General features: G+C 38.8%; 2 protein-coding genes across 2 annotated transcripts; one reads left to right on the top strand and one right to left on the bottom strand.

Moving 5' to 3' along the window:
- The first annotated feature begins 1,725 nt into the window (after positions 1 to 1,725).
- ABRAXAS1 (abraxas 1, BRCA1 A complex subunit) lies at positions 1,726 to 11,533 on the top strand. The gene is made up of 9 exons (XM_053461715.1): positions 1,726 to 2,066; positions 2,946 to 3,036; positions 5,857 to 5,893; positions 6,427 to 6,493; positions 7,386 to 7,579; positions 8,599 to 8,718; positions 9,223 to 9,307; positions 9,739 to 9,853; positions 11,035 to 11,533. Exons 1-9 carry the CDS (start codon positions 1,980 to 1,982, stop codon positions 11,463 to 11,465), a joined length of 1,227 nt encoding a protein of 408 aa, XP_053317690.1. The 5' UTR covers positions 1,726 to 1,979; the 3' UTR covers positions 11,466 to 11,533.
- Positions 11,534 to 11,860: 327 nt separating this feature from the next.
- Positions 11,861 to 16,378, bottom strand: MRPS18C (mitochondrial ribosomal protein S18C). Its single transcript, XM_053455818.1, has 6 exons — positions 16,211 to 16,378; positions 15,399 to 15,457; positions 13,749 to 13,832; positions 13,434 to 13,491; positions 12,042 to 12,101; positions 11,861 to 11,960 (listed from the first exon to the last, which is right to left on the bottom strand). The coding sequence occupies exons 1-6, from the start codon at positions 16,311 to 16,313 to the stop codon at positions 11,896 to 11,898; spliced, it is 429 nt and encodes a 142-aa protein (XP_053311793.1). The 5' UTR covers positions 16,314 to 16,378; the 3' UTR covers positions 11,861 to 11,895.
- Positions 16,379 to 17,724: the final 1,346 nt, after the last annotated feature.

The raw sequence follows: 17,724 nt of genomic DNA, 5'->3' as shown, positions 1-17,724 counted from the left end.
TTATGCTAATGATATTCCATGCCAAATAAAGCAGCCCCTTTTTGACGCTGAATCATGGGCTATCATCTTAACTCTACAGCCCACACACCCCTATACTGTGTCGTAATGAATTCCCATCCACTCAAGCAGCCCTGTTAATGTTAAACATAGTACCTGAAAAGCTCTAACTGAAACATGAAATGTATCTTTCTTTTTTAAGATATGATGAGGCAGCCTCATCATCAACGCTGCTTGCTGGTCTGTAATAAGATAAGAGACCTATGATTGAGGACACTTGGGGGTATGTTTGAGTTTGGGAGGGGGGCATTGATAGATTCCTGGGGAGACTCCTTACCTGATTGCCCAATCTCCTCTTGTGTCTAGGTCACCCTAACCAGACTCCCATGACCTAGCCGGCTATGGGGGATCTACATGCACTGAAACGCTCGATGTGCCTGACCGAGACCTAGCTGCAAATTTATGAAACTATACGGAGGCTAGGAACTGTGGCAATACCAGCCGACAATTGGAACTGCAACGCTACGGATACTTGTTGTCCCACCACGTAGCTCTTTTGAGGTTACATCAAGCTTGTGGTGGGCAACACTTGGCGGTGGTTATGCTGAGGGAGCTCATTTGGGAATCATGGTTTTATTACCAATATTTAGGACCGGGGTTTACCGAGGCACGGCTATGGAACTCGGGCCCGGCTGCTGCGCGGACTATTCCTGAGGAAGTTTCTGATTATGTCGCTCAGGGTCCCGAGGTTGGATTGCGTCGCTTTTTGGAACATAACATCATTGGACCCTGAGCTCTCCATTGGTACCCCGGGAATGCTCCCTCTGGATCACCCTGAAATAGTGACTCTTTGTCGGGTGAGCCTTGCTGGCCATAGAACTGTATGGAGGTGCCAGGCTGTCTGGTAGTGATGGGATTAAACTCCTGATCCAGTTATGTTTCTGTGTATAAATAGCTGTGCTTTTTCCAAATAAACCAAGTCCTGTTTTCACCTCAACATGATGCTGTCTGATGCTTGGGGTGGGCTGTTGTAATAACTCACTGTCATTTTCAGGACAGTACATGTGCTGAATACGCTAAGCTACTGCTTGCCACAGCGCTGGTGCAGCGGCATCACCCTTCTTTCTAAAATGCTGGTTCCGTCTGGCACTGAATGGGTTAACTGTTGGTGTCCTGGCAGGAGAAAGCATAGTTTGGCGGAAGTACCCAGGCGGGGTACAGGGCGTCCCATCACACCTATACACAATGCATTTTGCATTTAAACTGTCTACCTATATTCAATGACCATTACATGCCATCATGCAGCCCCTGCATCAATTCTTAAGGGCTGTTGTAAAGTCTATGTAGGAATAGACATCAATATCCAAGCAGGACATCATTACCATGGCCATAAAGAATCTGCACAATGTGGCATCAAAGTAGGGAAAGTTACCCAAAATACCACATGACCGACAAGAACGGCAGCCTCTGGGTCTGCATCGAAAGGACGTTTACTGCAACAAAATGAGATTTAAAAAAATCATGTTTTGTCAGTGCTTATCTACACTACTGCATACAACACTATATTATCGGATTAAAGAGAAACATGTTGTTCTCTTTGAAGCTGGCTGTCAGTGGGGACGGTGGTGTTTTGACAGGCAAGGAATTGGCTTGCAGAGCTTGAGTGCAGCATTTGCCCAGCAGAGGTCTCTGTGTCTTCCCATTCAGCAGCCGGGCAGGTCCTGCCTCTTCTCCGAAGCTCACCCAGCTGTGTGTGTTCGTGTAATCGCACTGCCTGCTTCCTGCTTGTGCGCTCCTGCGTTCCATCTTTTATCTACTGTGTATTGGATTTTTTAAAAAAAATTGCTTTGTTTTTTTTTGTGGGGTTTCAGTTTAGGAAAGATAATCTGAAACAGCACTTTTTTATTTGATTTTTTTTTGCCCCGTGTCTTTCTTTTACCCTCTTCTGACTACCAGCAGCCTCAGTGGGCAGTGTGTGCGGTATGGAGGGAGAAAGCACCACAGCGCTCCTCGGTGGGTTTGTTTTTGGCGCCCTCGCCTTCCACCATTTGAACTCCGGATCAGACACCGTAAGTAGGCGAGAATTTGGGAGGAAGAGGGGTGGTAACCCTTTCAGTGCTGCGTACCATGTTTAACCACTTTTTCCTGCTTTGCATAAACTCTCTGGCACGGTCCCGAAGAGGTTAAACCAGTACAGCTGGGCGGGAACTGTGGGATAAAGTAATGGTCTCAGTGCTGTGAGCTAGTTGTGTGGGGATAGGAGGGTCTGTCCTGAAATACAGATAGTTTGGATTGATCCTGGTGGTCCTGTGTATCATATTTTTGTGTAATTTTTCCGAGTTATTATACATTTGTAGATTTCATGATTATTGGTATAGGCTGATATTGTTATATCATTTATTTTATGCATCATGTTAATGTATCCTTGTTTTGTCTATAGCACCATCATATTATTATGTTACATTATGTACCTGCGTCATTTCTGAGTATCCATACATAATTTACCTGCCTTGCACTTGCATGTTTAAGCAATATATATGTAAAAGTTACTTCTTCCTTGGACTGTGTATTAGTGTTCCAAATGCCTACTATTTCCAGTGTTTTTCCTCATGGCGTTTTCATGTCTAAAGACACACTATATTATTCAATGTATATTAAGTAAGGTTCTTCTCGTTCGGTACCGTTATGTCTTAATATTAGTATTCTTGTTCATTTTCACTTTTCCCTATTGTAATAGTGCTACAGAATCAGCTATTGCTCTATAAATAAAATGGAATGTAACAGGAAAAGAAAGGAGCAAACGTGACTTTATAAGGATGCATGTTTAAATTGTGTAAATCCAGTTTTCTACAGTACAAGGGGGTTGATATGCTATATAGTCAATCATAAAAAAAATGTTGGCAGTTAGCATCTGCTGTGAATGATTTGTACTTCCTTTGGTGATATAGGAAGGATTTCTTCTTGGAGAAGTCAAAGGAGAAGCAAAGAATAGCATCACCGACTCCCAAATGGATGATGTCGAAGTGGTTTATACAATAGGTGTGTTTAGTTTTTATTACTCAATGTGTGTGTGAGATCAATCCCTATGTTTAAATGTTGTTGAAAAAAGTGTGTGTGTGTGTGTGTATATGTGTATATATATATATATATATACACACACACACACACACACCAGCCATAACATTATATTCTCCTGCCTAATATTGTGTAGTTCCTTTTGTCGCAAAAAACAGTCCTGGTATGGACTCCACTAAATCTCTGAAGGTGCGCTGTGGTATCTGGCACAAAGATTCAAGCAGCAGATTCTTTGAGTCCTGTAAGATGTGAGGTGGGGCCTCCAGAGATCAGACTTGTTTGTCCAGTATATCCCACAGATGGTTGACTGGATTGAGATCTGGCAAATTTGGAGGCCAAGTCAACACTTTGAACTTGATGTTGTGTTCCTCAAACCATTCCTAAACCGTTTTGGCTTTATGGCAGGATGCATTATCCTAGTGAAAGAGGCCAATGCCATCAGGGAATACTGTGTCCGTGAAAGGGTGTCAAACAACATCCACGTGAAGGGCAGGACCCAAGGTTTTCTAGCAGAACATTGTCCTAAGCATCACACTGCCTCTGTGGCTTGCCTTCTTCTCATAGTGCATCCTGGTGCTCCGTGTTCTCCATCCATACTCACACACACAACCATGCTCACACAAACCCCCTGTATTGCCACCAAACCAGCCTTGACCCATCGAGGCATGGACCTCTGAAGGTGTGCTGTGGTAAGTGGCACCAAGACTTTAGCAGCAGATCCTTTAAGTTCTCTAAGTTGCAAGGTGGGGACTCCATGGATACATCCTGGTGCCACGTGTTCTCCAGGTAAGCAATGCACACGCACCTGGCCATCCACATGGAGGAGGTTTAATTGCACCTCCCCCAACACATTAATAAGGTTTTGGTAGCAGTATAAACTGCTTTGTGTGCCCACTATGTAGGAGGTGAGAGTAGGTTCTCACCCTATTGAGAGTGTGCCTTGACGTGGCGGATGAGCTTAATTATGCTTTGGCCAATTCATATAACCAAAACCTCTCATTTACATTATGTTTATACATTTGTTGCCAACTTTATTAGGGTAAGAAGCGCAGACAGTTTTTGCTTTTTGCATCCACATGATGTAAAAGAAAACGTGATTTATTAGACCAGGTCACCTTCTTCCATTGCTCTGTGGTCCAGTTCTTATGCTCGCATGCCCATTGTACGCACAATGTCTTTCAACAAAAGACAGGGGTCAGCATGGGCACCCTGACTAGTCTGTGGTTACGCAGCCCCATATGCAGCAAACTGCAATGCATTAACTTTTTCAGCAATGAGCTACAGTAGCTTGTTGGATTTGACCACATGGGCCAGCCTTTGTGTCAGTGAGCCTTGGCCGTCCATGACCCTGTCACTGGTTCGCTGCCTTTTCTTTCTTGGACCACTTTTGATAGGTACTGACCAATGCAGACAAGTGTTGCAGTTTTGTAGCTGCTCTGACTCAGTGGTCTAGACAGCACAATTTGGTCGCTTTTGATCTGCCTTCTAACACATCAACTTTGCTGCCTAATATCTCTCATCCATTGACATGTGCCATGAAAAAAAGATTATCGATGTTGTTCACTTCACCTGTCAATAGTCATAATGTTATGGTGATCAGTATATATAGTCCAAGATGCTTGCACTTAGCCTTTTCAAAAAAAATCCAAACCATTGCCAGGGTCTTTGAAATACACTATATGGACATAAGTATTGGGACACCTGACCATTACACCACCAGATACTTTTGTGAAATTGCACTCTTAATACATAGACATTAATAGTGTAATTAATGTAGTTGGTCCCGCATTGCAGATATATTAGATTCCACTCTTCTGAGAAGGCTTTCCCCATTCATGCAGTAGCACAGATCACTGGTGAGACCTGACTTGGGGTATTGTGTACAGTACCCGAGACCGTACCTCAAGAAGGATCTAGATATGCTGGAGAAAGTTTAGAGAAGGGCTACTAAAATGGCTCATGGATTATATGATAAAATTTACCATGAAAGGCTAAATGATCTTAACATATATATCCTGGAGGAAAGACGTTACAGCAGGCTGCGATAGAAACTTTTTAATACTTAAAGGGAATGAACAGAGAGTTTATTTAACAAAAGAAATACTTCCACAACAAGAGGACATACTTTTAAACCTTAGCCCATGTAATTTAAGACTAATATCAGGAAATATTACTTTGCTGAGAGGGTAGTGGATGCGTGGAATAGTCTTCCAGCAAAAGTCATAGAGGTTAATACAGTGAAGGAGATTAACCAAGCATAAGGCTAAAATAGACAGAAGATAAGACCAGGGACTAAGGAAAGCATTCAGACATTGGGCTGACTAAATGGGCTGAATGGTTCTTATCTGCCATCACCTTCTATGTTTCTCTAAAAGTCCTTGGTGTAATGGTCAAGTGTCCCAATACTTTTGTCTTTGTGATAAATTTACTTTTTTTTGAATAAGAGGTATACATACAATTCATCTATACCTCTTATTGAAGAAAAAAGTTATTTAATTACAAGGACTCATGAGTGCCTGCATTCTTGAATATATATATACACGCACAATAAATCTTTAAATGTGCAAAGCAAAAAATTTTGCAAAACAAGTAAAATCATGCAAGCATAAAGATTGAAAGGAATAAAATATACAATTTAAATGTTACGTACAAATGATACTTACATTATATTTTATGTTTTTTATGTCTTAGACATAAGTGTTGCAAATTGTGTACTACTAAATGTACTTAAATGCATTTTGTATGTAACTAGTTTTAAATATATTTTCTCATTCTTCCACCCAGATATTCAGAAACATATACCATGTTATCGACTTTCAAGGTTTGTATACATGTTAAACGTTAATAACTAAACGCCCCAAACAAAGTTTATTTAATGATCTGCAGACTTAAGATGAAACTTAACCAGTCTGGCCATTTTTCTTAATGGAAAGACTTTTTTATTTTTTTTTCCTTTAAAAAAAATGTAATTACTCATTGTTCTCATCTTAGATTCAGTATAGAAAAATTGGCTATGTATTGTGAAGGGCCAGGGAGCTTCTCTGGCAAAAATGGGTTGATTAGCCTTTTGAGCTGCAGTGTTTCTACTCATAATTTAATGAATATGTCCTTATTTCAGTTAAAAATATGAGATTATTTCATCTTCTTGGTGTTCATCATGGAGATGTATCTCCTTATAAAAGTTTTCCTTCCTAAACCAGTTACAGATAACTAAAAGCTTTCATGTTACATTGCTGTTTTTTTTCTTTTCCAGTTTGATAAAATTAGTAGACATTATCTAGTAAAATGTAAATGTAGAGTAAGGATTTTATTTTCTTCCTATATCATTATTCTAAATATGATTGTCCTGTCTAGCTTTTACAGTTCATTGGGTGAGCTCAACAAACCAGCCTTGAAAAAGTTACTTGCATGCCATAGAAAGGTAAGTGTGGGTTTTATTAACGTTGAGCAGTATACTTCAGGACAAGCAAGGAAGGGTGGGTGAGGCAATCACCACTGGTAGTGTGTTGATTTGACAATAAAAAGTAATGGCTCCATACCAAAGGATGTATTATTCATAACATTATGGCAACCCCATGAATAAAGAAATACTTTCCTTAAAAGTTCTATTCCACCTACTCGGTTGACTTTACCACTTTTTGTTTTATAACTAAATGCCGCATCCAAAACATCATTTCTAGTACTGTTGAATGTCCAAAACTCTCCCAGAAATAATTCTTTAGCTAGTTAAAATTCTATTGCGTTCATAAATTTTGCTTGGAACACTGGTCATGTGACACAGGATCGGAAAAGCTTCTCAATCTTTGTGATATTTTTTATATGAGCCAACCTTAAAAATAAAATTACATTTTTTTAATGTATTTTAGTACTCTGGTTACTCTGAAGCAATTGTAGAAACATGTATTCCTGTTCATTAAATAAAACACTGTTTTACCATTGAACTAATGTGCATTTTTTCTTTAAAATAGCACCGAACTATAACGCATGGCCTATAATCGGGCCAATACGGTATTTTGTTTTGAAGTGATATTCTTGCTGTTGTGTGTAATAAGTCAGGGATAAAGGCATTAAATCATACTTTATTACGATGTCGTATTAGTTTATGCTTTCTACTTTTATCCATGCGATATCCTAACCCAGTTAATGGCAGTTGATTCATCTGAACAGGTGGCATGCTTTGTGAATTTACTTGGTTAATATAATGCAAAATGGGTTTTAAATATTAAGTGACTACCCAGTTTGTTGCATCTTAAATGATCTGTACACTTTGTATAGTAAACCGTGCTCAGACTCTGTTTGTGTTGCAATAACAGAATGTGATAGGCTGGTACAGATTTCGACACAACACTGATCAGACCATGACGTATCGGGAAAGGCTGCTTCACAAGAACCTGCAAGAGCAGCTGTCAAACCCAGGACTCGTCTTCTTATTATTAACATCAAGTTCGACAACAGAGACAAAATCCACCCACCGGATGGAATATTCTTTACATAAACCTCAAGACAGGCAAGTTACGGTCTACTAGCAGAAATTCCATTAAAATGCAATGAAACATTTGGTGCCACCACACAACACATGGCAGTGTAAATAGTTCATATGGAAAGGGGAGAGAACTGGAGTTCATAGTAACGATTCATTTCACTTTCACTTGGAGGCATTTTATTAAACAATTCTGTTGTAAAGCTTGTGGCCCCAATCCCTTTGAAATAACTTATGAGGTTACTAGAGTTTACTAGACAATGGGTTGCTCATCCTGTGATTCTTAGACAAGAGACATCTCAATATTGAGATATGATAGAAAGATCGTATAAGATAAGGCACTGAGGCTCTCTTTTATTGTCAACATACCTGGGAGGATGGAGGCAATAACTTGGGGAAGTGTGGCCAAATGTGCACAGACATGTGATTAGCCAGCAGTACCCATTGTACAGCGCTACGGGATTTGATGGCGCTATATAAAACAATAAATAATAATAAAAAGGGTAGTATTAGACAGAACATGGGCAGAATGACCAGCATCCCTTCTGGCTCAGGGATGAATCTGGTAATGAGATCTGAGTCCTGGAGCATCTGAGCCAATTCAAGGTGCAATTATGAACTCTCTCACCCGGAACGTAGGCATCTCCGAAACACGATAAGCTTTTTATAAAAGTACATCTCCTTATTTAGATTAAATAATACATTATACTCCCAAAAAGGGTGCCTCGGTGATGGTGGAGATCAGTGTTTTGTAGAAATACATAAATTATATGCAATACATTTGAATGATGAACTTAAATGTTTTGAAGGGACATCCTGATTCTTCACATTTAAAACAAAATGTCCAGTTGGGCGAAATTGTGCCAGCGGGTGAACAAGTTCCTTTTCTTGGCACCAGTCTTTGGATACACCTGCATATCAGTTTTTGTGTTTGCGCATATACATATTTCAAGTTTTTCTTTCTTTTGTTTTTTTGTTTTCTGCGACTTAATTTTACATCTTTCCAACTGTGCAGTGAAATTCTAACTCTTTCCTATTTTTATCAGTGTTTTTCAGAGAGTGCCACTGGTAGTTTCCAACCTCGGGATGTCTGAGCAGCAGGGCTATAAGACGGTTTCTGGGTCATGCGTTTCTATCGGGTTTAGCCAAGCAGTGAACAAGCACAGGTAGTCACCGGACACTGTACCATTTTTAGTGAGAGATAACATACAAAATGCTATTTCAACGCTCTGTATATGTTTTATCCTGCTCCATTTTAAATATATCACACATTTCCAATTATATTCATTTGTATTTATATTTCAACTGACAGTTGTGATGCAAGATTAATGTTCTGTATCCGGTAGCATTCATCATTTGTGAGTGCATTTTTTACCTGGCTAGTTTCAAACATTTTGTAGGTTTACTTAGTCTATATCTATATATCTATATATCTAATTATAATGGGCATGTGGTTCTTTCTCTGCCACTAGACGGAAGTACACATTTACTACTGTATTAGGAGATATATATATATATATATATATATATATCTATATTCTGCATGTTGGAATACTAGATGTGTTATCTGGAATTCATGACACTTTTTTTTTTTTTTTTAATATATTCACCACTAAATGTGCCAAATAAGCGTAGACCTGGTTTTCACGCAATGTTTTTGTGTTAAACAGATCGCACTTCTTTCACGAAGATGACACTTTAAAAGAAGTTAATAAAATCAACAATTTGTATCTGAGCCTTCAGGAAGAGCTAAAGGTAACTAAGATTGTACTGCACATCAGCTTTTAATGTAAATATTTTGCTTTATGATTACAATAACAATCTAAATATTGCATAATGTCTATTTTATCCATTGGTAATAAAAAATGGCCTATCCTTTGAGCTGGAAGCAAATCTACAGCTCAAATTACATTTTTCTTGTAAACATAACCATAATAATTTCTCCTTAGTCATATTTCAGGGTATAATTTTAATTTAAGGAGTTCTGATTTGTATGTCTCTTGTGAGGTTAAACCAGGCCATTTACCTGGTGTTGGTATAGACATTGTGAAAGGACTGGATGCTTGTGCACGTGAATATTAATGGGTGGCTAATTGTGACGTGATAATTTGCTTGTTAGCTTAACAATTTTGTTGCATTAAAGTGTACATTTTCAACAGAAAACCCCCTTTTCTTTCGGTTTGCAGAAAACATGCAGTAGTGTGCTAGAAAGCGAGAGATCGGTGGAAAAGCTTTTGCAAGAAGTGAATGATATTAAGAACCAAATTGCCGAAAAGAAAAGGCAGCTTTGTCTGAAGTCAGGTAACTTTATAACAACAATATCAGTTAACAGCATAATAAAATGTGCAAAATATCTGATGATGAATGGAGATAAGCACCACATAGTACACCAAAGATTACCTTCATTTTACTTATTTTTAAAATCCACAAACCTTCATTATGAAGTTGCACTGTATGCGCTGTAGGTCTCTGGTTAGTGCAAGTCACTCAGTGCCCCTTTAAGATGTTTGCGTTCTCCCCTGCAGCTGATAATCGTAAATAAGGTGTAGCTCATCAGGTACACCCCATTCTAACATGTTTTGCTGCTTCAAATAAAATAGTTATTTAACTGGGAGAGTGGCAGACAGCAATTTCCTCGGCAGAGTTGTGCCATGAGCATGAGGCTATGTATTGACTGTTTAAACGTAAAGGTAGGAAACGTCTTAATAACCAGGAACGTGCACCCAGCGCTCCCAGTGGCCGGGATCTTTCCATTCAATGTAACTAAAAGGGACGGTTTCAAGTAGCCTTGCAGTGTTTAAATTCCGCAGGATACTGTGTAGTTGAAGGAAGTATACTTTTAATTTAACAGTTCAATTTAACCGAAAATATGGTCGGATTGTACTTTCCTTTTGATCGGGGGTGTCAAATGGACATGGGGGCTGGTTTGAATCCACAGCCACAAATTGGGGGCTGCATATTTTCTACTCCATAAAAAAAAAAAAATCCAGTTCACATATATATTTAGTTATATGATGCATAAAACATTCACAGACATGCACAACAATTTGAGATATCTCTCACAGACATAACTTACAGCAATCACAACACATAGACAATTACACAACTCATATATGCTCAGTCACTTCATATCCTCCAGTATTCTGGGAAAGATTTAAACATTCAGAGGCTGCTTGGCAATTTTGATAACGTAGAGGCCACGCAGAGCTGAATCTCAAGTATCACCTATAGCCAGCTCTGTGCAGCCCCTCTGCTCACTTGATGATGAAAACACACCTACAGATCAGGCAGGAATACCAGGTAGCCACTTAACCAACTCAGTGCCTGGGGCCAGAGAAGGGAGTGAGGACTGGCTCCACTCCTGGCTTTGAGGATTACGTGTGAATTCACAAAAGACATTTCCCATTTTGCCTCTTAAACAGCACTATGATTAGATTGGTACGACTATCGTATTTTCTTTTTTTTTTTTTATCTTCTCTTAGGGGAAGAGCATACTGCAAATGAACTTCCGGAAAATGTTCTCTTATGTGAAGCCTTACATAAATTTTTTCCAAGTTCTGTCCTCCTACAAACATGCCGGCTTTCAGCGACTGGAAGGCCAATCCCACATAGCTGCAGCGTCAACCACGACCTACATCAGGCCGACAAGCTCACTTTAATGATCAGCCAAAGTGACTTCGTAGAAACCCGGGCAAGGCGGACAAAAAAGAGAAAAGCAATGGCTATTCAAGATGGAGCACAAGCAGTAAAAAAGACCCGGTTTCTGCATCTTCGCAAGACCCGTTCTCTCAGGGGAGAGGGTGAGACTAGCGACAGCGAAAAGCTGCCACTTACCAGTGGCACAGAAACAGATGATGATATTTGTGACAGCTTAAAGATGGAGTGCTCCGTGCCACAGTCCCCAACCTTCTAGATCTGTTTAAAATGTATGTCTACATACATAATAAAACATTTTATTAAACACGTGGTAACTTTTCTATATCCCATGGTTAGCCAACTGGGGAAAAAGTGGTTTACCAATATAATGTTTTTACTATTATAATAATTCAAATGAAGATACTGTTTTCTAATACAGTATAATCTAATGCCATCCCTAACAGCGCTGCTTCCCCCTTTTCCACTTAGCGCTGTACACTAAAGTAAGAGAGCGCAGGAGTAATTTGAACTCACTTATTTCACTATATATTATGAAGGTCCAACTCCAGTGAGAAGATCATCCAGTATTAGCTGTAAGATACCAGCAGCCTGGCAATATTGTATATGTTCTGTTGATGTTTACAGGCAATACAGTAACGTAAACAAAAAACATATTTCAAATAGATATTTATTAAACTGTATTACGTTTATATGTCACATATTTTGGGGTCTTTGAGAAATGCAGGATCCTTGAATGTAACAGGCATAAAACCTGTAAAATAAAATAAAAATTAGAGTACTAACTAGCAATATCACAGGTATCGCGAGAAGACAGGAGTTACAAAATTCTTACCCATTATGTGTGCCCTCTTTATGGCTTTGGAGATCTCCCTCTGCTTCTTCCCGCACAACCCTGAAAAGGAGGAAAAAAATAAGTCATCACATGCACCCTAATGCAAATCATAGCCCAGAGGTCTTTTTAAGTTTTGTTGGTGCCCCCGTTGCTTACCCTTCTGTACCAATATGTCAACAGCACTACATAAACTGCTGGTGCTATACAAATTTAAACTAATCAGTTTAACAATACAGGAGGGTAAAAGAGGATAAAGGTTAGAACAACAGGTCATAATATAAAACTGGAGGGTCAGAGGCTTAGATGCAATGCAAGAAAGTTTTACATTACTAGAGAGTATGGTAGATAATGGGAACAGCCTCTCAGCAGAAGTAGTAGAGGCTAACACAGTGAGAGAATTTAAACACACGCGAGCTAAGTGTATGACTATTCAGAGTCTAAGATCAAGGACTGATTGAAGGTTTGAGTCTTTACATTAGAAAAAAAAAATGGTGAACTAGATAAGCCTAATGGTTCTTCCACCAAATTCTACGTTCTTACCTACTTATGCCGATCCAACAAGACCTCTATGTGCAGCGGCACAAAACTTTGGACAACAGAGGAGCAACAGTTGCTCCTTTTGACGTTAAGTGATTTGTTTTCTGTCCACAGGTTTAACAAATGCATATTAAGATATTTACAAAGTGCCTTTTAAATGGATTCTTTGTTGAGGAACAGTAGTTCAACCAATGGAATTACAAAGTACCGTGGGGAATGAGGAATTTGTCGTCCCCACAAAAACTTGAAATTCTGACCATGTGTTAAAACTGCTAAACGGAAGTAGAGGTCGTGAACTAGACCTGCATTTCAATTATATAGTTACGTAACAAAGGAATATGCTCAGAACATAATACATTTTTAGCATTTATATATTCATAATTGCATCTTCGTGTCCAGCAGTAGTGTACCTTCGATCGGGGGCGTTTTGATAATGCTGACACAGGCTTCCCCCCTGTAACCCGCAGCCACATATCTTTGACACAATAAACTATATCTGGTTTTGAAGAGCATGTTTTGGTTATTTTGGGATCCTGTTTCCTGACTTAAAGGTATTTTCCTCCATCAGCTTACAAAAAGTGGTAAAATCGTAAGAAAAAAAGAACTAATTTTTATCCAAATTGTATTTGACCTGTGATTAGGTTAAATGATACAATACCTGAATTTTATCATTTGAAATGGCTCAAAAGACAATGTAAACAATTGGCACGTCGCTGTGATGTCTTGGTATGCTCCAGCTGGGTGGACCATTTAATTGCTGGCCATGAAGATAAAACCTTTTAAGACTTTGCACCAATTATAATAATTATAATATTATAAATTATAATAATAAATTATAATAAACCAAATAATTACCTGTTATGTGTCTGCCATAGATACGCCCAGTGTGAGGTGAAACAAACTGAGACAATAGCTGTTGGAATGAAATGGGACAATGGTTATTATAGCTTAGATCAACTTGAACAAATAAGGTTGTCAATAAACCCCACTAAGAAGGACTGAAAAAATGACATTGTTTTATAGACATTTAATGTTTCTGGCAACTGGTCATTAAGTGAATTATTTATGCAACCCAGCTATTTAAATGCCACTTCACACAAGCCCATTTCCAACGTCTGTAGAAACAGACGCGTACAGCGGTAGACTGCAGGCGCGTACAGTACACCTTACCTGTGTGTTCTTGTAATCTACAGGCACCCCACACAATATGCACTTCTTGGGTGGCTCTTTATATGGATTCTCCATCTGCTGGGGCTGTAATCAATTCAAAAAGATGGATAAATAAAATATTTTGAAACATATTTACACGTTATCCCTCTTTTCTTAATCAATTCTCTTATTGCACAAAAGGGTGGAAAATACAGAAATACAATGTACCGACACATGGGTATTGTACATGACTCACACAAAGTATACATGTCAAATACTTCATCTTTAGTCACGTACCAAAGAAAAGTGTGAGCCTATTGCACATCACAGAGATAATCATGACAAGAAGAATGACTGGGCGCACTCGTAGAATTTGAAATTACAAAATAAAATTACAGAGTAGCACGCCAGTCCTGGTTCCACATAGTAAAACCATATTGTAGTAACAGAAATAACTACCGTATTTGCTCGATTATAAGACGACCCTGATTATAAGACGACCCCCCCCCAAAATCTGAATATTAATTTATGAAAAAAAGAAAAAGCCTGAATAAAAGACGACCCTATAGGAAAAAAGTTTTACCAGTAAATGTTAATTCGTGTAAACTATCAGGGGGATCTCTGATCTCTGACAGCCGGGGAAGGTCTGCGCGATGGACGCAGACAACCCCCGCTGCTAACCGCACCTCCTCCTGGCTCTACACGCTGCCCGGACTAAGCACCGGGGACTCAGAAGTACCGGTAAGTGGGGGGGGCAGGAGGATCCGAGTCCCCTGCATCGCTGCGGGGGATCTGGATCTTAGTCTCATAGTCAGACCTAGTTGAGGTCTAATTATGAGACGACCCCCGATTATAAGACGAGGGGTATTTTTCAGACCATTTGCTCTGGAAAAAACCTTGTCTTATAATCGAGCAAATACGGTAAATAATACAGAACTAAACTGTGATCCGGCAATGAAAAGCATCACATGCAGGGAAATAGAGCAATCCATTAAGGAAGCGACGTATCAGAGACCCGGGAAGTTTCTTATTCCCTTTCTTTACCTATGGACGTACCGGTACGTCAACAAAAGACGTGGTAAGATTACCTGATGGACGTACCGGTAAGCCCTGAAGAAAATCCTGTGGCGAGCTCCAACATGCGCTGCACCCTGCTCTTTATGATCTGTGGCAAGAGCGAGCATGAGTTTGTGATTTCTATGAAAAATCATAGCTTTTCAGCCCTCAAATATTCCATTGAATACCTCAGGTTCAGGTATAGCCTGCTCAGATATCTCCATTTTAATGCTAATGCCCAATGGGTGACCCATATTTTGACCATTTATAAAAACTATTTAAGATTGTTTTTCATAGTACATTTTTTTTTAAATGCACACCCCCTGACCAGGGGGGCAGACGTTTTACTTATGGGGTGATGTTTTACAAGCTTTGGGAAAGCATCAAAGGATATTGTCTCATCGAGGAGTCCTCACACATTTTCTTTGCACAACCCCACCAACTGGTGTCAAAAGAAAAAGGCATAAGAAGATACAGCATCTTCTACAAGAAAGGGATTAGGAAGGATTCCAGGTACCACTCACCTCCCTGTCCCTCCCTGCCAGGATTGTTTCGTGGTCTATTATACCAAAGTAAATTATTATATATAGCATTTATTTAAACACAATATCTTACCATATCATCATGCACATGTTGTGTAGTTTGATGTGTACTCTGGCTTCTAAGACATATTACTAAAGAAAGAAAGAAAAAAACATCAGTCAGACTTTACTTCATAATTGTTGCTATTAATAGACAAAAATTGTTAATTCATTGAGAAAATTGTAGTAGCGTCTACTGTTTAATCAACATTGTATATCTACTGGTCAAGACATATTCATTTGCTACATGACTTGAAAAGCCATCCCTTGGAGTTGGGAACTTTTACTGCATGGATTTACGTACATAAATGCTAAGATTATTATTATAACTCTTCACACAGCACTTCTTACAGAACATACGTTCTTATACAACTGACACCGAGGGTCCGGCTCTCAAGCTTACAATCACACCACCAAGATACATAATGTAATTGATCTTCGAATGGGGGGGGTCATCTTCCCAAGTACCCCATAAAAAAGAAAGGTAATTATGTAATAAAATTAGGGGTAGAAAAATGTGCCAGGGATACTCAGCTTCCACAACTCTTTAGGAAGATCAGTAGGGAAAACAAATCGATAAACACCAGTGATGCCACTTACGTATTGTGTAACATGTTACATAGCGCCATCATATTCCGTAGCGCTGTACAGTGGGTAGACAGGACATAACAAGTAGTACTGACTTACAAAAACAACAGGTGAGGAGGGCCCTGCTCAATGAGCTTACAGTGTATATTGTAGTAATGGCAAACAAATGTCTTTATATGCACTTGAAAAGACTAATCGATGTGTGGCACTTCATCCATAGCACTTTTTGGTAGAGCTGCCACTACAATGGGAACCTACCTGTGCCAGAGCCTCCGGCACCATGCAATGCTGAGGGACTGAACAGCTTTACAGGTAGCTGTCTGCTAGCAAAAGTTTTTAGCGACAATCTTATAAGAAGCATCCTACAGCAAAGCTTGTCCTATGACCTGCATGAGAGAAGGAGGAATCCTATTGCTTCCTGTTTTGGTAACCAACATAAGAGTCCGACCGGAAACAGTGTCTGTTAAACTCCTGTTCCGTGCAATTCAAGAAAACCACACTGACGGGAGTAAAATCTGCAATACAGTATGCAAAATTATATATATATATATATATATATATATATATATATATATATATATATATATATATATATATATATTCCAGTCTATACCTGTTTAAGTATATAATGTATAAGTATATATCTATATATCTAAATCGATGTATTTATATATTATATACATTTGTTTATGTATCGAAAAAATCAGATCATTTTAGCGGTTTCTTTGCGTTCATCACGATTCATTTAAATTGTGCAATAATAAAATAGTTCTTTGGACTAAGCAAACATACTCATATGGAAAATACAAATACCCTATTTCCAAAAAAAAAATCGCTACGCTCTCTAGCACTTCCAGTGATTCCCGACTTTTGAACCGTAGAGTGATAAACACCGGAGCTATAACACGGGCCAGTATATGCTATCGACAAAAGAGTACTCGAATAAAACTAGTCGCCGTGAAAATGGATGTGTCTGGACTCCACAATGGAGACGTTTTGGCCTCGCCTTTTCTCTTCGTGATTAGTACTCTGAGATTCAAATTTGAAATGTGGGTTTCTACGTAACGATGGAAAAAGTAAAACTTCCGGTTTATTAAAAAAAATGCATTTTGGGCTTTTCATTGGCCAGGTTAATGCAGAGTGTGGCTGAGTTTGAATTTGTCTTCTTCGGATTAGGCTGACGTGAGTAGTAACCTAATGGAGGGATAATGAATAATGGAAGCGGTGGGGTAAATGTCAGGCTGTACAGTGCAATGTATAGAGCCAGCTGAATTGCTACAATAGTAAATAGAACGATGTGGAACACTTTCTCCACTATGTTTCTGAAGGAGAAACATATTATCCATTCGTTGGTTTAAATAGCCAGCAGGTTCTCAAATGGATACTTTGTTTTATTCACAGCAAATCATTTTATATGTTACGTTATTTAGTAACAAGAAGACATGCATTTCCACCTGTGACATTGTTTGGAAATATGTGTGTTTATTTATATATATATATATATATATATATATATATATATATGTGTGTATATATATATATAAATGATACACACTTATGCATATAATGGTAAATAATGTACTGCACATTTTGTTTTTTCTACAAATAATGTTACTAATGTTTGCAATGTCTTTCTTTTCCCCCTTTTAGAGTTCCATTATTACTGGTTGGCTCACTATTGTGAAATGTCAGCTTAAAGATATATTACCGGAGTAAAAAAATTGTAATCATGTAATTCATCCAGCCTCGTCTGCAGAACAACCCCAGAAAAT

Source organism: Spea bombifrons, chromosome 1 (genome assembly GCF_027358695.1).
Source record: "Spea bombifrons isolate aSpeBom1 chromosome 1, aSpeBom1.2.pri, whole genome shotgun sequence".
Lineage (NCBI taxonomy): Eukaryota > Metazoa > Chordata > Amphibia > Anura > Pelobatidae > Spea > Spea bombifrons.
This window is presented reverse-complemented; position numbering and strand designations above follow the sequence as displayed.